At 41.9% G+C, this 26,777-nt stretch overlaps 1 protein-coding gene across 1 annotated transcript in view; it reads right to left on the bottom strand.

Moving 5' to 3' along the window:
- Positions 1 to 26,777, bottom strand: part of HPGD (15-hydroxyprostaglandin dehydrogenase) — an 82,375-nt gene that overhangs the window by 4,327 nt on the left and 51,271 nt on the right. Inside the window, exons 5-6 of the mRNA XM_073643823.1 lie at positions 13,090 to 13,166; positions 800 to 963 (exon numbers count right to left, since the gene is read on the bottom strand). Coding sequence (XP_073499924.1) covers positions 800 to 963; positions 13,090 to 13,166 — 241 coding nt within the window. The remainder of the gene's footprint in view (positions 1 to 799; positions 964 to 13,089; positions 13,167 to 26,777) is intronic.

Below are 26,777 nucleotides of genomic sequence, written 5' to 3'. Positions count from 1 at the left end.
CTGTTAATCAAGAAACGGGGTACATACAACACCAGGGTGGAGAAGTGAAGTTTTCATACACTGCAAGTGCACTGATATGCCCACTAGTGCACTTGCAGACTTAAAGAGAATCTGTCATTAGGAATTTATACCCCAACCTAATGGCATGTATGTAAAGGTGTTTTAATGCTAAATAAATCCTTACCTTTCTTCTAGAAATCCCTGTTGCTGTTTTAGAGAAATCTATAGTTGAAACTGTATGCTAATGCACTGAATGAAGTGGCTGACAATGTAATTCATGGAAAGATGTGGGCTTTCAAAGCAAAGTCTGTTTTTCCACTTTAGCTCACAAAAGGGGATTTTTAAAGAGGGTCCCATTTCTATGATGTCCATTCTGCCTAAAATGGCACATGGACACGTTTGTCCTGGTGCGATAACCTCTGTGACAACCTACTTGTAGTTTTCACTACTTACTATTTAGCATGTGTTCCTCTCCTACTTCTGTATCCATAACACTTTGACGCTGCACAATTAAGAGAGTGAACTAATAGGTAAAGTTTATGGACAGAGTGCTGGCTCAGGTTAGCACTGTTGCCTTTCAGCGCTGGGGTTCTGGGTTCAAATCCCATCAAGGACGACATCTGCAAGGAGTTTGTATGTTCTCCACAGGCTTGTGTGGGTTTTCTCCAAAGAAATATAGAGAATTTAGATTGTGGACCCCAATGGAGACAGTGATGGTGCTACTGTATATAAGCGAATAAAATCAATAATTTCTCCTTAAGAAATATCCACTATGTACAACTGTAATATTAACACTTACTCTAGTACACCAAACGACTTCATCATGTCCTTTATGTTATCCTTGTATTGATAGTATTCTCCCATATTTTCTTCTTTGTCAATGGACTCCAGAAGAGGTGTGTCTACAAATGCCGGGCACACCGTGTTTACCCTCACACCATAGTTTCCGATAGATGCCAAGGCCTGCAGAAGGAAATGGGATACATTTAGGATTAAAATGCTAATGCTGGGTTATGGTCTTAAAAGGAATATAATGATATAATATGTATCATGGAGTTTTCTCGGAGTCTTCGGAGACGAAACTGAGCGGAAACTCACCAAATCCTCCTCCAAGTCTCAAAACTCCTCCAAAACTTCAAGTTTATGCTGAATTTCTGCTCTGAAAACTCAGTGAAAAGACCCCACAAGCTCATACCCATGCACTGACATATGCAGTATTTCAAAGAAGTGCATAATGGAAAGATAATGTTTAGACTAACATCAATGAAACATAGGGCAAAATAATGCATATAAAAAAAATAAAGCGCAATAAAATAATTAAAACCTTCATAGCTCAGGAAAACCTAATGTGTAAGATTGTTCAGTTGGGCAGAAACAATGTTCAATCCCAGGTGATTGAGAATCTAGGGAAAACCTTATGTCTGCTTATTAAAAAATACTATTATAGGACCTGCTCACAGGGCTGTCATAAGGCGGTATATTTTACCACATGCTGATATTGCAACGTACTGTATTTCAGGTTAATATATCTTCATACAGTTTACTGACACTAATAAATGGCTCTCTCTAATGTGAATGGATACTGATTGATGGCCAAGCAGCCTAGATCTAAGATAAGGCTCAGGTTTTGCTTGCAGTTCTATGTAAAGGTCAAGAGCAGCCATGTTAAATCAAGCGAAGTGATGATGCAATCACGGTAAAAGGGGTCAAGGTTCCTTGAAATATTTTTTTTTGCCAACACAAGTAAATCCCAGAATTGTGCTGTTGCTTGTCAAAGGATAGGTAGAATTAACGCCTCCATATAAGAACTAATGAGCATGGAGATATAATGAAGGCAGTATTGTAGCCTTTTGCATTATTTATTCTTTAATTACTTTGCTATTCTCGGCTGAAATATATCTCAGGAAATGTCTATAGCGGTCCAAAAAATAATATAATATTTTAGACATGAAGTCAATAGAAGTCTATTACTACTATGGGCCTCAAAGTGTATCGACCATAGACTCAATAACATCGAACAATTTATCACAAGCAAAATGATAAAGGCAAATGTCTGGCTGTCCGCCAATGGCTACTGATCTTATGTTATAAGAGAAAAGGTCGGAGCAAACAGGAACATGTTTATCTCCGTGCAACTATTCCAAGAAAGGGTGAGTGTTTGTGAACGAGTCATGTGTACCACGTAATCTAAGACTTTGCAGGCAGAGTAGGCAACGCCTGTCCCTTATCATAGTCACTGAAAAATATTTACTGACATTAAATATTTCTTACCTTTAGTTCTGAGCTAATAAGATTATCTTATTTAAAGGGAACCTGTCACCATGAAAATGCCGTCTAATCTGCAAGGGGGAGCTGGGTAGACTGATGTAGAGTTTTGTGAGAAAACATTTAGTATAAGGCTATGTGCCCACAATGTAGAAATGCTCATGATTATGCACACTTATACAAAGAAAGTTGTCAGTCACTGATAGGACCGCCCACTGGGCACAAATTCCCAAAAGAGCAGGGGATTAAATGATTAAGGCTATGTACCCACGATGCAGAAATGCTCAGGATTTTTTCCGGAGCGTTTCTGCATCTCCATGGCAGAAAAAACGCATGCGGATTGTACATGCGTTTTTCCTGCCAGGGACATGCGGGTGTGAAGCGTTCTTCACATGCATTTCTGCAAGCGGGTTGACAAGCGCTTTCCAAGCGATTTTAGCATCACTTGGAAAGTGCTTGACAACTTGGTCACACTATATGAATCCATGCAAACGGCATGGATTTATATAGTGTGACCTTAAAGAATGTTAAAAAATAAAAAAATAAATCTATACTTACCTTCCGATGGCCCCCGGAGTCTTGCTTTGCTCCGTCCTCCCTTGCCGGCAGCTCGCGGTACACTACACTGAAGGACCTGCCATCACATGACTATGACGTCAGCGCAGGTCCTTCAGTCCACCGCAATCAGCCGGCAAGTGAAGACAAGGAGACCGCGGGCCATCAGAATGTAAATATAATATTTATTTTTTTATTTTATTCTTTTTTTTACAGGTTCTATGGTACCCGGGTCCGGAGGAGAGACTCCTGTCCTCCAGACCCGGGTACCATCCGCACATTGAAACGTTTGGATTCCACATCTACAGATGCAGTGATGCGGAATCCAACCATTCCAATGCAAGTTAATGGCGGCGAAAATGCAGAGCTTCCGCAAAATAATTGGTAATGCTGCATTTTTTTCCGCAATGATAACCCGCAGCGGAAATTTCCGCAGCATGTGCACAGTACATGTAGATTATCATTGGGGAACATGACAGGCCTTCTACTATGTGTTTTTTAAGCGTTTCTGCAGCGTTTTTGCCTGGGCAGAAACACTTAAAAACCGCATCGTGGGCACAAAGCCTAACCAATGATAATCCGCATGTGCTGTGCACATGCTGCGGATATTTCCGCTGCGGGTTATCATTGCGGAGAAAAACTCATCACTCCCAATTATTTTGCGGAAGCGCTGCGTTTTCGCCGCCATTGACTTGCATTGAATCGCTTGGATTCCGCATCACTGCATCTGTAGATGCGGAATCCAAATGTTTCAATGTGTGCATGGTACCTGGGTGTGGAGGACAGGAGACTCTCCTCCGGACCCGGGTACCATAGAACCTGTAAAAAAAAGAATAAAATAAAAAATAAATATTATACTTACCTTCTGATGGCCCGCGGTCTCCTTGTCTTCACTTGCCGGCAGCTTGCGGTGGACTGAAGGACCTGCGCTGACGTCATAGTCATGTGATGGCAGGTCCTTCAGTGTATTGTACCGCGAGCTGCCGGCAAGGGAGGACGGAGCAAAGCAAGACTCCGGGGGCCATCGGAAGGTAAGTATAGATTTATTTTTTTATTTTTTAACATTCTTTAAGGTCACACTATATAAATCCATGCCGTTTGCATGGATTTATATAGTGTGACCAAGTTGTCAAGCACTTTCCAAGTGATGTTAAAATCGCTTGGAAAGCGCTTGTCAACCCGCTTGCAGAAATGCATGTGAAGAACGCTTCACATCCGCATGTCCCTGGCAGGAAAAACGCATGTACAATACGCATGCATTTTTTCTGCCATGGAGATGCAGAAACGCTCCGGAAAAAATCCTGAGCATTTCTGCATCGTGGGTACATAGCCTTAATCATTTAATTCTCTGCTCTTTTGGGAATTTGTGCCCAGTGGGCGGTCCTATCAGTGACTGACAACTTTCTTTGTATAAGTGTGCACACAGAGAGATGTTAGTCACTGATAGGACCGCCCACTGGAATGAAAATCTCAGGAAGAGCCCAGGTGTAAATGATGATATACAGGTTATGCTGAATTTTTTCTAACAAAACTCTATATCAGTCTACCCAGCTCCCCCTGCCGTATAATATGGTGCTTGCAGATTGAACAGCATTTTCATGGTGGCAGGTTCCCGTTATGTTGAACATTATAGTGTTTTTGTCTAGGCATCGTTGGAAAGCAGTGGTTTAAAGGGGTTGTACACTACTATTTAAAATATGCCAAAGTGTTTTTATGATGAAAAGCAACTTTTTTCTAATTACCTCCCTCTGCCTTTTCTGCCTGTGAGCGGCGCTATCGGTGGCCGCTCACAGGCAGCACGTGACCCCCTGCTGACGTCCTGTCTATTGAGGCGTGACTCAGCGCTGGGTCCCCGCGGTGGCTGCTGGGTTCTGGGTGGGCTTACCCCACCACATCACACCCAGCATCCACCGCGCGCTTTCCCAATGAATGGGGACAGGGAGAGCGCGCGGTGGATGCTGGGTATGACGCGCGGGAATAACCCCGCCCACAACCCAGCAGCCACCGTGGAACGCGGAAGAGGGTCCCTTGGCTGCAGCCTGGACTTGTCGTGATGTCAGCGGATGTCAGAGCCGGCTGCAGCCAGGGGTTACGTGATGCCTGTGAGCGGCCACTGATAGCGCCGCTCACAGGCAGAAAAGGCAGAGGGAGGTAATTACAAAAAAGAAGCTGCTTTTCATCATAAAAACGCTTTGCCATATTTTAAATAGTAGTGGACAACGCCTTTAACTAGAATCCGGTGAACCCTTGAAAAACTTTACACTTGCATTATAACCAAAAACCAAATCTATCATATCCCCTAAGCACTTTTCCTAGGGTATCATCAAAGTCATTTTTTTTCCATCGAACCCGGATATAGAGTCAGTTTGCAGCAGATAGTGCTGTGAAGAACACAGAATGTACAGTATCACCTTATATAATAAAATGGTGAGAAAACCTCCAGCATTTCTTCAACATAATGATCATGTTGTTGACCTGAAAATCTGCAGCGTGCTCATATTTCTGAGTGGAATTTTTTCACTATGTGTGGATACAATTTTGGAAACATTATCAACATCCAAAACATTGTGCATTGCCACAGATTTACGGCGTAAAGTCCAAATTGCAAATTTGTAGCAAACCTGCCATACCTGTATGTAGCTTAGGAATTAATGTGGTTTCTATGTTTCTAAAATGTAAGTGACTCATTTTCTGACCTAATTGATGAACTTTCCCTTTAGTAAATATAAGTTGGGACCTCTATGAAACCATGACTGCCTTCAGCACATGTAAGAAATGGCTCCCGTCTGTGCCGTGATGAAGAATGCCAGTATGTCTCTGCGAAGCTCTTGTCCCTCCTCCCTTATCTGCTCCAGAGACCTCGCTGCCAGCAGTTCTTTTTGGCTGCTCAAGTCAGGAATTGCGGTAAATTTAAGGCCTACTCAGGAAATGTACGTCCGTGAACTTCTTATTCTTACTCTTTAGTTTGGGATCCTCTGCATCGACCTTGCGTGCAGCAGCAAAGTGTTGTGATTCGGTCAGATGTCAGAGCCTCGCCAGGTCATTGATTCCCATCACCAACTGAAAACACTAAGACAGCATTTTATCTCCGCTTGTTGGTGGACACGAGTGCGGCACCATGCATGTGAGTGAGAGTGCTGCGAGAGTGCTGCATTTCTACTGTTGATGGTGATCTATTAACCCCACCGGCCAATCGTAGTTACATCTGCTGTGACTGTGATGGTTATGCCCATCCTAAGTAAATTGAGGATTAATTCTAGATTATTGGATGCAACATTGTGCTCTCTTTGAATTTTTTGCCCTACAGAGGCAACTATAAATGACTGAAGTAATTCAAAAGAACACTCTGGGCAAAACTTAAAGGGAACCTGTCTTGTCCCCAAATGTTATTAACCTACAAATATGTGGTTTATATGAAGGTTAATAACATTCTAAAGCCATTTAGTATGGCGATTGCACAGTTTTGGAATGCTATTAACCTGTAGATTAATCCCATATCTGCAGGTTTATAGCATTAGGTTCCATTTAGGCTATGCCAGAGCTTTCTCTGCAGTGAGGGAAGGGGGCATGCAAAACCAGTGGACAGAATGGTGCACTGAGCCTTTTTGCCACACTTAATTAAATGTCAATATAGGTGACGGTATTTGTTCATACACTGAAAAACTGATGACAGGTTCCCTTTAAATGCTCTGAAAAATGTTTCCTTGGAAATGAATGCATGACCATAGATATGTTATGTACTTGCCATAGGACAAGCTACTAACTTAACTGAGTACAGAATTTTCGTCATAAACAAATTACTATCAGGTCATAAAATATTCGAGTTCCTCCGTAAGCGTGCATGAAATTGTACACATCACAAGTAGTTTACATGTAGCAAAAATAAGCAAGATTCATTATAAACAGCGTCAGGGCTGCTATTGTCTTTCTGTCAGGATGTGATGTGTATAAACATCAAGACATTCATTTGTGGGGAATTGATCCTCGCTGTGAGCTGTTACCTTGTTTCCAGAGCTAATAACTTTCCCTGGTTTTAAACACAGTAATCATTTACTTGTTCTGTGAAAGTTTCATTTTATTTGGCACAAAGCAATCAAACAAGGAACAAATTGTTCCTGGTGTCGACTCTATTTGCTCAGTGGATGACAATCGTTACATAACCTACATTAAAATACACAGATAAAGTCAGAGAGCATCATTATTATTAGCTCCATTCTGGAGAGGTTATTTCCGTCAGTGACACTGGAGGCACAAAGGTTCCCCTCATTGTTAATCAACAACCAAATAAGGATCGCTAACAACCGTTTGTGTCATGTTGATATGTGCAATGTCAACCCGGAGGGGATTGGGTCCACCAGAGAAATGATTCTGAGAGCCCATCCCCCAGCTGTGCCAAACAAGTTCATACTTAATAGTACATCGTGTTGTTATCAGAGCACACACCGGCCATATATTTTATAAGAATTAATAGGTTATTTATTAATGAAAAGTTATACACAGCAAAAGCATATAAGGAGACTGACCTGTGTGAATCCAATTTGCAGCCTATGGACTATAAGTAACTGACAGATCACTCACACATTTTTGAGACCATGACTAAGACTGCATGTCGAAACGCGTAGGTCAAGATCCTTGTGATCCTTGTAGTGCACCAAGAATTTTATTATGGTGGTAGCAGCATTTTTAATGGCTCAATAAAAGATATGTTTTATTCAAGTTTATAGTCTAACACGATGGATCATTCCTCCTATTTTCTGACTCACACGTTTTTATTATATTATATACTGTATCAAGCACAAGACTTGTTCTCTGCCTTTACAAACACTTCCAAGAGAATGGCTCATTCCAAAAATCTTACTAAATTCGGGCATGGTACTATAATAGCATGCCACAATTGTAACTAGTCAGTTCATTACTAACTCAATACTTCCTGACTCAATAAAAATCCCCTCTGGCTGGTCATGGTTTTCTGTGGCCGAGCAGCGCCATGCAAGCTTTACATCACCAAGTACAATGCCAAGCGTCAGATGGAGTGGTGTAAAGCATGCCGCCGCTGAACTCTGGAGCAGTGGAAGAGTGTTCTGTGGAATGATGAAGGAGCCTGGATTTAGCAAATGCCAGGAGAGCAATACCTGTCTAAATACATTTTTCCAACTGTAAAATTTTGAGGACGAAGCATAATGCTATGGGATTATTTTTCAGGCATTGGCCTAGACCCCTTAGTTTCAGAAAAGGGAAATCCTAATGCTTCAGCATAGCAGGATATTTTAGATAATTGAATGCTTCAGAAACAGTTTGGGGAAGACCCTTTTCTGTTCCAGCATGACTGTACCCCAGTGCAAGAGCCATAATGACATGGTTGGGTGAGTTTGGTGTGGAAGAACTTGACTGGTCAGTACAGAGCCCTGAACTCAAGCCCATTGAACATCTTTGGGATGAACTAGAAAACAGATTGCAAGTCAGGCTCTCTCGTCTAACCTCATAGATGCTTTTTTGGACGAATGGGCAAAAATTCCCACATAATAAACTCTAAACTCTAAAATCTTATAGAAAGCCTGTGCAGAATAGTGGACAACAAATTCCATATTAATGCCTATCGATTTAGAATGGGATGTCGTAAATGCTCCTGTAGGTGTAAAGTGTAGGTACCAATTCTTTTGCCCATATAGCTCATGTTTCTAACAATAAAAGGTGGCAACTTTTCTGTTGGTGCTAACAAGTCTGTGAAGAGGGATTGCAAGATCTCATAATGGTAGGGTGGTACATATTTCTGATAAGGATCAGTATTTAAACAGAAATAGTAGGGACACCTTGTAAGGACACCATGCAACAATTCTTGATCGCTATCAATTTCTAAGATTAACATGCAGCTTTAAATTAGAATATAGTTTGTCTTATTTGATGTCAATTTTTGCCAGTGGTAGATCAGGTACTCTCCAATTCTGGGCAAAGGTCCTCTTCATTAGTACACCAGGTGATCTCCAAATCCTGCCAGGTTCCTCTGCTTTTGACCTTACTTGCTTTCTTCTTGTATTCCCAGTGTGAGATCTTGGGGGAAACTGCAAGGAACCCTATCTTCTCTGAAGATCTTGCAGAGAAGCCTTTTTAGCAGGTGTCCTTTTAGAATCAAGTAAAGATCAGTAAAGTGTCTTTGTCCTATCCAATTTTGCTTTTAGCTTGTCGTTTATCCTCTTTGATCAGCCATCAAAGCCTTGCTGTTGTCACCCCCACTTTCTCTGCTGCACCCACTACTGGGTGACAATTACAGGATGACTGTATGGATGACTGGCTGATGCTTTCTAGGGATGAAAGGGTGTTGATGCTTATGCACTGCACCATCATGTTGTCAGAAGATGGCAAGGGAAAGACCACATAAGAAAGCTGTCTGGCTAATCCGAGAAGTGAAAACGAACCACTTGTGAGCTCAGGGTCTGTGCAGTTAATAGGAGGGGACCTTTTCACAAGTAGGAGCATGCTTGTTTTTTTTTTTTATAGAGAAGATAGGAAATCTGGAGAATATATCTGTGGAGGTGGTTAATTGGAGGCGTGAAATCATAACTGGGACCCCTATGGGTACTCTGAAAGGTTATCTGACATAGTGTAAGTGAGATTTGAGGCTTGAACCAGTAAGGCTCCGTTGTCAAGATGGGAATGGAGCATTTGTTAGTGAGCAGAAGGAGAGCTAGCAGAGAAATCCCTAGTAGTCGGGGGCTTATGGAATGGGCCGTAACTTGTTATTATTTTTTACATATTACTTTTACTAAGCTCTGGGGTCTAGAGAGACCCCACAGCATTGTAAGGGACATTAAATTTGTGGAGAATAATTACTCTACAAATTTCATTTCCCAGAAAAAATTGTGTAAACAGACAAATAAACCACTCAGTTGTTAGTACCCAATCTTCACGTCTGCCTCTTGGCTTCATTTTTCGTACTGTAGCAGAGCTATGCTACTGGGGTTTTATAATGTTTGATTATCCTTGTGACTGAGAGTCTACTATTCTGAAGTAATTTTAACTATAGTATATACCCGAACTTCTATGCATGTATATATATATATATAACTTTATCATTATCTCTCATGTCTCTCAATGTGGTAAATGCGGTCTGACATCAGGATTTGGGTCATAGTCTTCTAATGTGTCTAATCTTCCTGATGTGTTTGTTAGGCCACGGCCCCACTATCATTATTCGGTCAGTATTGGATCAGTATTTTTTATCAGGAGTGGGAGCCAAAACCAGGCGTGGGTGATAAATGCAGAATTGGTGACTTGTGTCTATTATAGCTTTTCTCTGATTGTTCCTAACCTGGTTTTGTCTCCCACTCCTTAGAAAAAAATACTGACCGAATACTGAACAAATACTGATAGTGGGGCCGTGGCCTTTCAAAAAGAATGGCGAAACATACTGAGATTAAGATTTAATATAGGGAAATATAGGGACTCCTTGTTCTAATTTCCCATTTCTAGCCTGTCTTTTCTTGTATTATTATCATGGTCAATGAATCTCATCTTTAGTTGTTCTAAAATGCCAACGGGGCACATACTGGTGAAATAAATATATGTAATCCTGGAATGTGGCCGGTGTTTTGCTTTATGTAATTTCACACAAAAAAATTACAATAATTGTACAATTATGGTTTTGGAAAGGAGATATTGATTTCTGGATAAGAACTTATAGAGTCTTGCAATATACAACAAAAATAGGCCATCCACAGAGGAGAAAGGGAATAAGTCTGCCTCTAAAGTCGATAAAGTGTGAAAAAGATAGATTGACTGGGGATCTAAGACTTATTCATTGCCGTGAAGCAGACAGAAATTCCTGATCAATGTCTAGAAATCCAAAGGGTCTGGTTAAATAAGAAGCCTATGCAATAAATCAGGTTGTCTATCACTGCAATGTTAGCCAGCATTAATTTGACATAATATTGAGCCTGCCACCATGAGACACAGATTTAGATAAAACTTTGCTATTAGATTAGGGAAGCAGACGAACATGACCATATTCCATATACAGACCTCTCCATCTACACTAACATAACCAATAGATCTAGGGACAATGTAATAACCCAACATGGGATATTTTTATACTGCATTATTATTTTAGAGCTTGGAAACGCTGGCACAGAGAAATGGAATTAATCCTTTAAGATCCAGGGAATTTTTCACATTTGCGCTTTCGTTTTTTTGCTTCCTCACCTCCTCCCAAGAGCCATAACTTTTTTATTCGTGTGTCAACATAGATGTACGAGGATGTACACCATTCATTTTGCCATGTAATGTATATAAAAAAAACAAATAAAAACTCCAAGTGCAGTGAAATGATGAAAAAATGCAATTCCGCTTTTGTTTTGGCAGTTTTATTTTATCGCGTTCAATATGCAGTAAAAATAACCTGGAAACATGATTGTCCAGGTCAGTGAGATTGCTGTGATATCAAACTTAATATCACTTAAGTGATAAAAAAAAATCTGGGGTTTGTAATAAAAAAAATGCTTTAGTAACATTTTTTTTATTTTTCTTTTGATGGAGCTGAGTGAAGACTTGTTTTTGCATGCTGAGCTGATGTTTTTATTGACACCAATTTGGGGGTACATACAACATTTTTATGGCTTTTTAAAGCATTTTTTTAGGGAGGTGATCAAAAAATACAGATCTGGCATTTTGATCTTTTTCTGTTCATAGTGTTTAACATAGGGTTTAATTAACTCATATGAAGAAAACAAAGAGGAGAAAGCTCCCTAACCCTCCCTCCTGTTAATTAACTCAATAGTTTAATAAATTGGACTTTTACGGATTTGGTGATATCAAATATGTTTATTTTATTAATTCTCATTTCTTCATATTTAACATGAAAAAGTAGAGTGACTGGAATTTTAACATTTTTTAAAAGCTTTTTTTATACTATTTTTTAGTCCCCCTAGAGGACTTGAACCTGTGATCATTTGATCGCTTATACTACAGTTATATACAGCAATACCATTGCATCGTAGTATATAGTAAAAATCAGCCTCTGACTGAATTTCACAGGAGTACCAAGATGACAGCGAAGTGGGAGCTCAGCAGGCCCTTAGCTGCCAAAGTAACTATGAGATTGATAGCAGCATCTAAATGGTTAACTGCCGTGGCCAGAGCTCAGTCTGTGTTCTGTCAGATTTAACAGATTGCAAATGGACCCATATAAGTCAATGTTGGCACAATTCAGACAGAAGCATCCACACGCAGATCCATGGTTCTTGCAGCATGCCACTGTAAGGATCAGATGGGCCAACTTGTATTGCTGTAACTCTAGAAATCAGTGAAACGGATTCCTGATGATGTGTATGTAATGTTAAAGTGAATCTGTTAGTAGAATCAACCCTCCTAAGTCATCTATATGGACATGCAGGACATAGGAAGCTGAATAAAATAATAACTTGATATCAGCAATCTGATGTTTTATTCCAGAGAAATCCACGTTTTTCTTAATATATAAATGAGCTGTTCAGGGTTATGGGCCGGACACTGATCAGGATAACAATCTGCCTCCAGAGATTATTTTATATGAAAGGGGATGTTACCATTGTGAGACATGTAGATGAGAGAAGACTGTCAGTCATTACATGTCTCACACTGGTAACAACCCTCTTTCATTTAAAATAAGCTCTGGAGGCAGATTCATCCATTTTCTTAATTTTCTTGCCATTTCCCCTTCCCCCCATATAGGCAAAAAATACAAATAAAATGAATATAAAAATAACATAAAAATTAGGTGCTACATATCACAAAAAAAAGACAAAAATTATTTTAATATCTGATTGAGGAAAAAGTGTAAAGCTCTAAAAATTAAATGTACAAAAATAAAAATGTGCTATGACATGAATGTTGTGGATTGGTTAAATAAATATTCTGGGAAAAATTAGTATGCTGTATTATGCCTGAGGCAAGTACGAGTAGGATGGGGCCGTGCATGACAAAAGGACTTAGGGAGCACCAAAAAAAGAATCACTTTGTCACACACTGCCCCCTCAGGCTTGCTCTAGATATAACACATTGTATCAGGTTTGACCAGTTGTTTTTTTTCGTTAATCCAAAGGTTTCAGGGAAGAATACAAATAATAAGGCTAGAATAAAATACAGATAGCACTGTATTCAGCCGGCTATACTTACTGGTGACATCCCAATGCATAGTGCATGCACATGGAGAATAGTTATTTCCTTACATGACTAGATAAATATAAGAGAACATTGTCATTGATGATAATTTATACGTAATTTATACGTTCTACTCACCGCTATTGATCTTGTGAATCCAATTACGCCATGCTTGGAAGCAGAGTACACGGGCTGGTAGGCAGCCGGAATCAGGCCTGTGATAAAGATAATACATATCATTTCAATCAATAGCATGATAAAACGAGAAGAGTTTTGGTCACAGTGATACAAGTGGATTACTGACATGCCCTGATCATTTCACATAACCTTGAATGGCTGTAGAAGGCACTTTAGTATTTTACTTTACCAGAAGATTGAAACAGCCATCCAAGATAATGTACATGGCCGGCAATTTAAATAGCCTCAGTCACATGCATTGGAAATTTCATTGCACTGAAAAATACATATTCCGCTTTCATTTGCACTCTAGCAAGCAGTGAAGATGTAATTTTCCAAACTACATTATTTGGGAGGAAGGAAAAGGCTATTTAGTTTTAAACTTGCACTGGGGGTTTGCTGTAGGAAGTGTTGTTTCCAGCTGATAAGATGTAAGTAATGTACTTAAGGCTTGAAATTGCGGTTTTCACAAACATTGCAGGTACATAACAGTTCAGCAGGATCACGGAGGATTAGCGAATATTTGCCTAATATTTACAGTGTATAACATACAGCTGACAAAATAAACAGGAAACAGATCATAAGTACACATTCATCTACACTACTATGTGATGTTTTTGAAAACAAGGGGTTAATCCCCACAAATAAAATGATACCTATCCAAAAGATAGGGGATCAGACCGCTGGGAACCCCAGAAATCCAGAGATTGGGGTTCTGTTAGCCGGAGAATGTGACCGTTCTACATGTAGCCGAGGTGTGTAGGCTCAGCCTCTGCTCCATTCTTTCTGTATGGGGCTGACTAGCACTGTGGTCGGCTATTTCCAGAAGCCATAGGCAAGAAATGGAGCAGCGGCCGAGCATGCTCACCTCGTCTCCAATTAGCTCCATTCTCAGGCTTCCAAAACGTGGATCTCAGATTTATTGGTGGTCTCAGTAGTCAGAGACCCAGTGATCAGCATGTTATACATTATCCAATGGATGACAATAACCTGAATTTTTGGGAATAACTCTTTAAAAGAATAGACCGAATAACTAGCTAGTAAATTAGTAGTAAATCTTTTTTTTAATACTTCTGATGATGTTTTGTTTGAGTATTCCAGCATGCAGTGGGAATTCTAAAACGGGACGTCATCAGGTGGCTGGCGCTAAGGTCACAGCCACAGCCTCTGTTCCCACCCTGATATAATGCATCATCAGTGATTTCTATCTCAGGGACTGGGCTAGTCCTTTTTCTGCTGAGCATTTCTCGGTTGTCAATTCCAAACCCTGCTCAGTAAGCTGTCCCTGCTCACAGCCCTATATACTTTTACTTGCGCACTGACATTGCGCTTCCTTGCGGGATCTTAGGAAAAGTGATGAACTGGCAAGAGAGCACACTGTCAGTGCGTATTGAAAAAGAGAGAAAGTGGCAAGCAGGGAGAGAAGAGACCAGACCTGCCCTCAAACGGGATACTATCAGGTGGCTGGCGCTAATGTCACTGCCGCAGCCTCTGTCCCCACTCTGAAACGAAGCATCAACAGTGATGTCCATATCAGGTCCTTTTTCTGCTGAGCATTTGCCGGTTGTCGATTCCAAAGCCTGCTCAGTATGCCGTCAATGCTCATAGTCCTACATACCTTTGAATGCGCGCTGATATTGCCCTTCCTGGCGGGGTCTAAAAGGAAGTGATGAGTTGGCAAGAGAGCACACTGTCAGAGAACATGGGAGAGAGGAGACGAGGCCAGCCCTTAAATGCGGCGTTATCAGTAACATCCATTTTGGGGACATACTTAATAAATTATGGCCATCTTATTCTAGAGATAGCACTCATGAAGACTGGCATGCAAAAACTAGTGTTTGGCTTATTGTGTGTTAAGACGTAGTATGTTAGATTATAGTGTGAGATGCCCAGGGGCATAAGAATGAGGGCGGAAACTGGTGGGGCAGGAACCCAAATTAGAATATTTGGGTGGTGCCTCTGGAACCAGCATTTGCAGATAATAATACCTTTCTAATCATGATGTGGTTACCTATTGTTTTGGCTATGCATAGAAATGCTAGGTATGGTGAATGAGTTACAGGAAAACATCTAACAGTGCCTGGCATGGCAGGGCAGGCTGATTATTACCTTGCTGAACTACAAAGTCATATATTACAGATTTTTTACTTAAATAAAAAAAAGAAGTATTCTCATCTACAATCATGCAAATACAACATAATTTGCTCTAATTTTGCTTATGGAATTTGGATACAGTTTTCTCCATAAAACTTATCACTCTTCTGGACTCCTGATCCTGGTGAAGCACCTTGTGCGAAACATGCGGTGGGCTGGCTGTCCCCCTTACCTCTGGTTGGTATTATTATATCTGACTCTGTATTATATATGGATATGATTTCACTATAGATTATATGTTATGTTTTTATATATATTTTTTCTATATGTTTTATTACTGTGTACTAATAAAGCTGATTATGCTGTATGGTGATATCTGGTCAAAGTCATGCTTTCTTTTGTGGGTTATTTGTTTCACATTTTGCATGAGACCCTTTATAGGATTGTTTTCTGGACTATATTGGTGTTATTCCTGGTAGAGCGGGCATATCTTCAAGGCACACAGCTAAATCTCCCTAAACCTTCCAAAAACCGATGCATCCAGAAGGTTAAATGAGTGCAACAAGGAGATGTTACTTTATCTGACAGAACCTTTGTGTCCTAATAAACATGGAGAGGGCAGCTGAAAATGAGGCATGGCGTTGATGTGGTAGATACAGTATGATATGATCTGAATCAGTCATTGCCAAAAGGTGGCAAATATGGGCTAGGGCTGAAAATCTCAACTTGTTTAGTGCATATGGCAGAGACACTGATTCCAGACATATATCACTTAATGGGTTACTTGCTCCAGTTTCGATAAAATCAGGGTTTTTTTCTGCTGCAGATCTATCAGTTCTCTCAATGCTGATCTCTGTATAACTCCACCCACTTCATTGATTGGACGCTTTCTGTGTACACTGCATAGGCAGAAATCTGCCAATCAGTGGTGGGGGCGGGGTTATACAGGGCTCATGAATATGAAGGACAACCTGGCAGCAGGTTTACTAATCCTCTAGTAATAATCTCCTCCTGTTAAAACTGTGATTTTATCAAAACCACAGCAAGGAGCCCAGAAAGTGACACATTGATGAAATAATGGTCTCTGTCCCTACATAACGCTTCTCTCAGACTAGGTGACAAAAACCTGGTGACAGATTCCCTGTAAATTATGAAAGTAATTGGCTACTAGTGAATATGTATTATATATTACGGTACTTCATTGTTGTGGGACCTGCTAGTTCTGGAGTTAAAACAGTATCAAGACATTTAATAAAAACTGGTTTAATCTAGAAATGCATGACAATATTAAGACATTTCCTTAAAAACATGGTTTAATCTATAAACGCGTGACATTCTGCAATCAGCCTTGTAATAGGTTTCCTTATTGCTCTTTTAACTGCAGAGATTTTCAAGGTCAATTTCAGCCCATATCGGAAGCAGCTGAGCATTATTCAGTAGGTGACTAATACTTTTGTAATCCAATCCCAACAATCTGATGCTTGGTGAAAGTGGTGACTTTCCACAGGTCCGCTCATCCCCAGTAGTAAGCAATTGGAGTTCAGATTTTACTTTCCAATAAAAATAGAAAAATAAAAAAAATGGCTTGAAAAAGTGCTTGAAAGCTACACGTTGTTCATTTTTTTTCTGATTCTGACACATCCAGCAGGAATTGCTAGGTCTGGCAATAGACAGATACAGGTGAATTTCACAAAATAAGAATATCATCAATAAGTTAATTTATTTCAATTCTTCAATACAAAAAGTGAAACTCATATATTATATAGAGTCATTACAAACAGAGTGATCTATTTCAAGTGTTTATTTCTGTTAATGTTGATGATTATGGCTTACAGCCAATGAAAACACAAAAGTCATTATCTCAGTAAATTAGAATAATAGATAATAACAGCTTGAAAAATGTTTTTAAAATCCGAAATGTTGTCCTACTGAAATGTATGTTCAGTAAATGCACTCAATTCTTTGTCGGGGCTCCTTTAGCATCAATTACTGCATCAATACGGCGTGGCATGGAGGCGATCAGCCTGTGGCACTGCTGAGGTGTTATGAAAGCCCAGGTTGCTTTGATAGCAGCCTTCAGCTCGTCTGCATTGTTGGGTCTGGTGTCTCTCATCTTCCTCTTGACAATACCCAGGGCCGGCTCCAGGTTTTTGTGTGCCCTGGGCGAAAGAGTCTCAGTGGGCCCCTTTAACACATACCACGATTCATGATGCACAGATACCGCAGAGAAATATATATAGAGTACAATGCTGAAGATTTCACTTCTTACATTGCATGACCGATATCCATTGTAAATTCCACAATAGCTCAGAAACCAGCGAATCGCTCCATACAGAATACTGGCCTTCATAAAATGCTCCATACAGAATACTAACCCCTTATAACGCTCCAAACAGGATACTGGTCCCCATATAATGCTCCAAACAGGATACTGGTCCCCATATAATGCTCCATACAGGATACTGGTTCCCATATAACGCTCCATACATGATACTTGCCCCCATAAAATGCTCCATACAGAATACTGTCCCCCATATAACACTCCATGCAGGCTGCCCCCCCCTCTTATAATGTCCCATGCAGGATGTCACTCCCCCCCAATATAATGAACCATGCTGGATGTCACTTCCCCCCCTTTTAATGCCCCATACAGGATGTCACTTCCCCCCTTTTAATGCCCCATGAAGGATGTCAATTCCCCCCCTTTTAATGCCCCATGCTGGATGTCACTTCCCCCCCTTTTAATGCCCCATACAGGATGTCACTTCCCCCCCTTTTAATGCCCCATGGAGGATGTCACTTCCCCCCCTTTTAATGCCCCATGCAGGATGTCACTTCTCCCCCCCATATAATGCCCCATGCAGGATGTCACTTCTCCCCCCCATATAATGCCCTATGCAGGATGTTTCTTTCCCCTCTATATAATGCCCCATGCAGGATGTCCCTTCCCCCCCATATAATGCCTCATGCAGGATTTCACCCCTCATATAATGCCCCATGCAGGATGTCACTCACCCCATATAATACCCCATGCAGGATATCACTTCTCCTCCCCATATAATGCCCCATGCAGGATGTCACTTCTCCCCCCCATATAATGCCCCATGCAGGATGTCACCCCCCATATAATGCCCCATGCAGGATGTCACCCCCCCATATAATGCTCCATGCAGGATGTCACCCCCCCATATAATGCCCTATGCAGGATGTCCCTTCCCTCCCCATATAATGCCCCATGCAGGATGTGTTATGATCTGCTACAAGCACTAAGGAAAGAAAGGAGATCTGTCCCTACAATAGAACTAAGCTAGATCCCTACGATGTAATGGGGAACCTGATCCTGCGATCAGACCCGCTAAAGTCCTCGGCTAGTCTGTACGAACACCTATAGATGCAAGGGAGGGATCCCTACAAGAACTAGGGACTGGGATAAAGTTGGACACCTCCTAGCAGAAATTGAAGCAGTAAAAGACAAACACACAACATAGAACATAAAGGTCCGAAGACCTAGCTAAACTGACTGAGAAAGGTAATTAAGCACCAGGCTAGCTTAAGAGTAGAAATTACAATGAAGTCCAGCAAGGCCAGGAGGGCGGAGCAGGATTAAATAGGCAAAAAAGGTCATGTGACCAGCAAGATAGAAAAAAACTAACAGGAGAGTTCTAACAGTATGTCACTTCGCCCCCCCATATAATGCCCTATGCAGGATGTCCCTTTCCCCCAATATAATGCCCTATGCAGGATGTCCCTCCCCCCCCATATATTGCCCCATGCAGGATGTCACTTCTCCCTCCCATATAATGCCCTATGCAGGATTCCCTTTCCCCCCATATAATGCCCCATGCAGGATGTCACTCCCCCCATATAGTGCCCCATGCAAGGTGTCCCTTTCCCCCACCATATAATGCCCCATGCAGGATGTCACCCCCCCCATATAATGCCCCATGCCTCCATACATAAAAAAAAAAAAAAAAAAAAAATATTCACCTCACGCCTCCTCACCTGCTTTCGCTGCTCAGGTCCGGACTCCAGCGTCGCCGGCGTCTTCCCACTGTGCGCTGCCTGTGACGGCTCAGGGGAGGGTGCGGTGGAAAGACGTCACTGCGCCCTCTGACCTTAGACGTCACAGGGAGCGCACAGCAGGAAGACAGAATATCTGCTGAGGCACGGGGAGGTAAGTATCCGGCTGCCGGGGCCCTGAGCATGTGGGGGAGAAGGGTGGGCGCTGGCATCGCTCTCCTCCACCCATAGCCCGACGGGGTGCCCAACCGCCAGTGGGCCCTCCCGCCTGCTCAGTGCCCCGGCATTTGCCCGGGTGCGCCGGGTGCTAGCGCCGGCCCTGACAATACCCCATAGATTCTCTCTGGGGTTAAGGTCAGGTGAGTTTGCTGGCCAATCAAGCACAGTGATACTGTTGTTTTTAAACCAGGTATTGGTACTTTTGGCAGTGTGGACAGGTGCCAAGTCCTGCTGGAGAATGAAATGTCCATCTACAAAAAGCTTGTCAGCAGAGGGAAGCATTAAGTGCTCTAAAATTTCCTGGTAGACGGTTTCGCTGACTTCAGTCTTGATAAAACACAGTGGACCTACACCAGCAGATGACATGGCTCCCCAAACTATCACTGATTGTGGAAACTTTACACTAGACCTGTAGCAGCTTGGATTGTGTGCCTCTCCACTCTTCCTCCAGACTCTGGGACCAAATGAAAATTGGAACTCTAGGACTTGTGGAGTGTGTCAATGACTGCCTTCTGGACATCTGTCAAGTCAGTAGTCTTTCCCATGATTGTGGAGCCTACTGAAACAGACTAAGGCACCTTTTTAAATGCTTAAGGAGCCTTTGCAGGTGTTTTTTCTTAATTATTTTAATTTATTGAGATAATGACTTTTGTGTTTTCATTGGCTGTAAGCCATAATCATCAACATTAACAGAAATAAACACTTGAAATAGATCACTCTGTTTGTAATGACTCTATATAATATAGGAGTTCACTTTTTGGATTGAAGACCTGAAATAAATTACATTTTTGATGATAATCTAATTTTATGAAATACACCTGTATATGTGCACACACAATGTCTTCAAGATGCTGGAGGTTTTACTATGCAAATACACTGTAAGGAAAAGCAGGCAATCTTTTTATATGAAGCTGCTTTGCTGGTGGGTTTGCCAATGTTTTTGTGGCGACTCTGCCAGCATCTTTTTTCTATAACTTTAACCATAACTATTGGGCAGAAGCCACCAGAAGCATATACACTGCTCAATAAAATAAAGGGAACACTTAAACAACAGAATATAACTCCAAGTAAATCAAACTTCTGTGAAATCAAACGGTCCACTTAGGAAGCAACACTGATTGACAATCAATTTCACATGCTGTTGTGCAAATGGAATAGACAATACATGGAAATTATTGGCAATTATCAAGAAAATAAAGGAGTGGTTCTGCAGGTGGGGACCACAGACCACGTCTCAGTACCAATGCTTTCTGGCTGATGTTTTTGGTCACTTTTGAATGTTGGCTGTGCTTTCACACTCGTGGTATCATGAGACGGACTCTACAACCCACAGAAGTTGCTCAGATAGTGCAGCTCATCCAGAATGGCACATCAATGTGAGCTGTGGCAAGAAGGTTTGTTGTGTCTGTCAGCGTAGTGTCCAGAGGCTGGAGGCGCTAACAGGAGACAGGCCAGTACACCAGGAGACGTGGAGGGGGCCGTAGGAGGGCAATAACCCAGCAGCAGGACCGCTACCTCCGCCTTTGTGCAAGGAGGAACAGGAGGAGCACTGCCAGAGCCCTGCAAAATGACCTCCAGCAGGCCACAAATGTGCATGTGTCTGCACAAACGGTTAGAAACCGACTCCATGAGGGTGGTATGAGGGCCCGACGTCCACAGATGGGGGTTGTGCTCACAGCCCAACACCGTGCAGGACGCTTTGTATTTGCCACAGAACACCAGGATTGGCAAAGTCGCCACTGGCGCCCTGTGCTCTTCACAGATGAAAGCGGGTTCACACTGAGCACATGTGACAGACGTGACAGAGTATGGAGATGCCGGATGCCATGACCGGTTTGGCAGTGGGTCAGTAATGGTGTGGGGTGGCATTTCTTTGGAGGGCCGCACCGCACTGACCTCCATGTGCTCGCCAGAGGTAGCCTGACTGCCATTAGGTACCGAGATGAGATTCTCAGACCCCTTGTGAGACCATATGCTGGTGCGGTTGGCCCTGGGTTCCTCCTAATGCAGGACAATGCCAGACCTCATGTGGCTGGAGTGTGTCAGCAGTTCCTGCAAGATGAAGGCATTGAAGTTATTGACTGACCCACTCGTTCCCCAGACCTGAATCCGATTGAGCACATCAGGGACATCATGTTTCGCTCCATCCACCAACGTCACGTTGCACCACAGACTGTCCAGGAGTTGGCGGATGCTTTAGTCCAGGTCTGGGAGGAGATCCCACAGGAGACCATCTGCAACCTCATCAGGAGCATGTCCAGGCATTGTAGGGAGGTCATACAGGCACGTGGAGGCCACACACAATACTGAGCCTCATTTTGACTTGTTTTAAGGACATTACATCAAAGTTGGATCAGCCTGTAGTGTGTTTTTCCACTTTAATTTTGTGGGTGACTCCAAATCCAGGCCTCCATTGGTTAATAAATTTGATTTCCATTGATGATTTTTGTGTGATTTTGTTGTCAGCACATTCAACTTTGTACAGAACAAAGTTTTCAATGAGAATATTTCATTCATTCAGATCTAGGATGTGTTATTTGAGTGTTTCCTTTATTTTTTTAAGTAGTGTAGATGCATATATATGTGGCACCCCAGGGGTCTGGTTGCCACAGTAATAGGAATATTACGTCTGGGAGCAAGTGGGAGGTTTCTCTGGTCAGGAGCCCTAAGCATGCAACACCGCCCGCCCAGACCTGGGAGGGGAGGAATCTGCCCTTATAAACTGGGTCTGGGGCGGGATTAAGACAGTCAGAGCCTGGAGAGGGAAAGTTACAGCAGGAGCTCTGTAGGAGCAGGAGCGAGTGCCAGGGGCTGGAAGCCAGATAGCTCGCCCTGGCTGAAGACACTAAAGACCGTGCATGGAGTCCGAGGCTGTGGGGACATTCAGGTCCAGCAGCAGAATCCAACCGGCAGGGGATTCCAGGTCATCTGGCCATAGAAGCCCGGAGGCATGGTCACAAGCAAGGGACCAGCACCGCCATCGTGGAGCGGAGGCTAACAGAAGGCCCCAAATCACCGTCCATACGGGTGAGCACCACACGGTACACTCAGGGACGTGGGCTACTTCTACCCGCATACAGCAAGGTAGCCAGGAAGAGTGCAGATAGACGGGGAGGCCTACAACTCCACCTGGCCAGGGGAGATCCTGCTTGCTCACAGACTGACCAGGCCTCTACTGCTAACCAGTACTCCCGGGAGGGTCTGCTTTATAACACCAGTAAAGACCCTGAACTGCACTGCACCGGCTCTGAGTTGTCCCTGCTGCGCTCGTGCACCATCACTCCCATCATTCACACTAACTGCCCTGAGGCTATACTTCTCCCGTGGGGAGTCATCCCATACTTGGCAGCGCATACAACATCAGCCTCAGTGGTCTGCATCGCAGCGGCGGTCCCCACTGACCACAATCCACGGGTGGCGTAGTCGGACGATTATAATACTACTAAGTCTGCCACTGGTTTGACCACCCTGGGCACGGACCGGGTCATCGCCACGGAGACTACAACCCCCAGCGATCCGGCTCCGGGTATTCCCCGCACACACGTGCACGTACAACACAGGCCCAGGGGGCGAGTCATATACATATAGACATTTCCAAACCCTGAACGGTTAAAAGAAGTAACAAAGGACTGAGCATGTGCAAAGCATTGAGGTTTTTACATTGCATGCATTATTTTCATGTTTTGAAGCACATTTTCGGGTGGGATCTGCCTGAAAAAGACCTTGTTTACACATAGCTTGATATGTTTGCTGATTTATACTTTTTATATTTTCTCTATTTATTTTTAAAATACATTATATTATTTATATTAGAATAAGGGTTTGGACCAAAATGGGAAAATAATATATAATGAGTAATGGAATCATGAGAACTCGCCTTTTGATGTCAGACAATGCTGAAATGCTAAATTCCAAAATAATAAATGATGCATAAGTTCATATTGCCAAGATTCTCCACTAATGTTTATAAAATCTGAATTATTGTTAAGTTTTTTTTATATAATTATTTTTTTGTTGAACAATTATATAGTCCTCAACATTGAAATTGCAACTCCAAGAATGAAAAGTCGTGGAATTATGAAAATCACTGGATCGATAAACATGCTAATGATATGTAAATCATGAAAAAATGGGAACAAAATTTTTTGAAACATCTCGATCGAGTCTAAGCACCACAAGCAGAAATACTCGCACTTACACGCCTCAGCAATTTATCAATAAGGTTATTAATGGTTGTGTGAGGAATGTTCTGCACCTGGACACGTACATCACAAAGATCCGCTGCTGGCAGCTCCCTTTGCAATTGCCGAACAATGACGTCCCAGAAGAAATTGAAGAACCTGCAGGCCATGATGACACATTTAGGCCACGCAGGCTGTTCAGAGATGTTTTGAAAACTATATTTAGATTTTTCATCATTTACATATCATGAAGATGTCTGTAAGGAGTTGTGTAGTTAATGGCGCTATATAAGTGGGTAAAATAAATTATTTAATTAATATGTCTATTGATCCTGTGATTTCCATTATTTCACAATTTTTTCCTTCTGATGTTTCAATTTTAATGTTGAGAAGTGTATGTACATCTCTTGTGTACAAGTTTTTGATCTGAAAACCAATGTTTGTGACTTTCAAGAATGAGGACTCTTGCAAAATATAGGAGAAGCTTTGTCATTTCTTTTTCTTTAGTCATACTGGAAAAACAATGATGGTACACTGATGACACACTGATCCAAAACACTGATGACACACTGATCCAAAACACTGATGACACCGGTACTGTTTTTCCTGGGACCGGTTTTATATGGCCGTGTGAAGGGGGCCTAAGGCCACGTTCACATGTTCAGTATTTGGTCAGTATTTGGAGTGGGTTGAAAATGCAGACATGGTGACGTGTTTCTATTATACTTTTTCCTCTGGCTGACAAATACTGATTAAATACTGAATGTGTGAACGTGCCCTTAGCCTGTGTGCTTTCTCAGTCTGAGATGTGGCAGTATACATATGGAATAAGTCACTCTGTATACCTCTGAGAATTGCCACTATATAAGGTCTCTTTAGACTTCCATTGAGTGATTTGAGCCCTATAGATACATTTAACAGTCATTTTGGGAGTTTTTTCAAGTGTACATACAAAACATAGGACTCTGACGTGCAGAGAACCTAATAATAGATATAAAGTTCTGGAGATGGGTTGCTTATCCAGGGATTTATTAGGAATAAGAATGAAATTATTTTTCTCATGATGGTTTTTGCCTTCCTCTGAATCAGCATTACAGGTGAATTGTCTGAACTTATTGGACTTGTGTCTTTTTTTCTTACAAACTATGAACAAGCAATGAATAAATCTGGGAGGTTACGGAACATTTGCAGAATCTCTAGTGTTAAGGATTCTTCACATACCTCAAGTTACAAATGTCTACATTCAGTTAGTGATAATGCTACAAAGTTTTAACAGTTCAAAACATTTACAGTGTTCAACCCTATCAATTTTAGGTTTATTAGATGTTTTTCATAGAGGCAAAATATTAGACAAAGTGAACCTGAGTATTCTAAAAATATATATAAAGTGGGTGAAATAAGTACTGAAAACGTAGCCAATCTTCTACGTAAATATATTTCTAAAGGTGCTATTGACATGAAATTCTCACCAGATATCAGTAACTAACAGCCCATCCAATCTACACAGGCAAAGAAATCAAACCAAAGATGTTCATAAATTAAGTTATGTGTACTTATAATACATATGTTGCAGGATTTCTGATTAGAATGTTATTATTGGTCTCTAGGCTTTATATTAGTCATTCTTCCTGTTCCATTTATAATGTCCCCCATCCTAGGCCCCTTCAAGTAAAAAATGTCCCCCATAATCAGCCACTCACTATAGTAATGTTCCCCATTCTCCCAGTAATAATGTCCTTCATTCTAGGCTCCTTCCAGTAATAATGTCCTCCATCCTTAGCCTCATCCTGATATAATGTCCTCCATCCTGGGTCCCTTCCAGTAATATTGTCCTCCATCCTAGACCCCTTACTATAATAATGTCCCCCTGTCCCCCATCCTGAGCCTCATCCTGATATAATGTCCTCCATCCTGGGCCCCTTCCTAGTATGATGTCCTCCATCCTGGGCCCCTTCCTATAATAATGTCCCCCATCCTGAGGCTCTTCCTGGTATAATGTCCCCCATCCTGGGCTCCTTCCTAGTATAATGTCCTCCATCCTAGGCCCCTTCCTATAATAATGTCCCCCATCCTGAGGCTCTTCCTGGTATAATGTCCTCCATCCTGGGCCCCTTCCCAGTGTAATGTCTCCCCTTTCTAAGACTCATCTTGAACCCATTTAAAAATAAAAGATTCTTTCCCATGAGGCATCCTCTTCTATAGTTGGCAAAGAGGCCGGCAGCTGACTTTGCCATGCCAGATCGTAGGGTCTCTGCTCCGCAATACAGTTCAGCTGAATGTACGTCCTCGGACGCACATCCAGCTGAAATAGTTGCTGGCGTTGGCGGGCCCCCCTCCTACACGACTCCTGCACGTGCCCAGCTGCATTTTCTGTGACTGCAATCTTTTTGCCCCTGTTCACCCCTAATATAATTACATGAAAATAATTCATGAAATCATATGAATACAATGACTCTAATGTTACCATAGATCACATGTCAAAGTTACATAATATATTCCAACCATTGCTCATGGCTGATTGACCTCTACTTGTATACCTCTCCCTATTATATCAGCTGCTTATCTGCCCGACATACTCATAACAGAGATATCTGACTTTGGATGATATCTAAAACACACGTGGTGCTGTAATTTAATAACTACTGTATAGTAATCTTGGCGTTGCTCCAAAGATATCTGTAATATTACCTTATCTATGAGTGTAGCAATGTGATAAAAGTTGAGCTCAGGACATTTAGAGAAAGAACGTAATTAGTGATAAAGATACACTTCATAGAAAGCACTCACAGGAGAAACAGAACAAGTCATGCATGGATCATTGTCATCATTTCCATGACCTAGGATGTTTAATCACTCTTTTACTACTGGCAATAATAGTAGGCAAATTATAATATGGCAGTTTGGATGGCAATAAAGATCTCCAGGGACCTATGGTGCCTAAATGGAATTCAGCCACACCAGAGCCCAGTGCAAGATGACGCAAGGCCGTCATAAGGTAGTAAACCCTTCAGGAGCCCAGCCACACATATTAAATAAAGGGCCTGCTGACATCGTAGAGAACTGCAATACCTACTGAGGAACAAACCCAGAGGAAACCACCAAGGAGCTCCGTCCTGTGCTGTACAAACTGCAACT

This window comes from Phyllobates terribilis, unplaced genomic scaffold, assembly GCF_046119375.1.
Source record: "Phyllobates terribilis strain yellow unplaced genomic scaffold, ASM4611937v1 Scaffold_1__5_contigs__length_1240528914, whole genome shotgun sequence".
Classification (NCBI taxonomy): domain Eukaryota; kingdom Metazoa; phylum Chordata; class Amphibia; order Anura; family Dendrobatidae; genus Phyllobates; species Phyllobates terribilis.
Note: the sequence above shows the minus strand (reverse complement) of the source record. Positions and strands in the feature narration are given on the sequence as shown.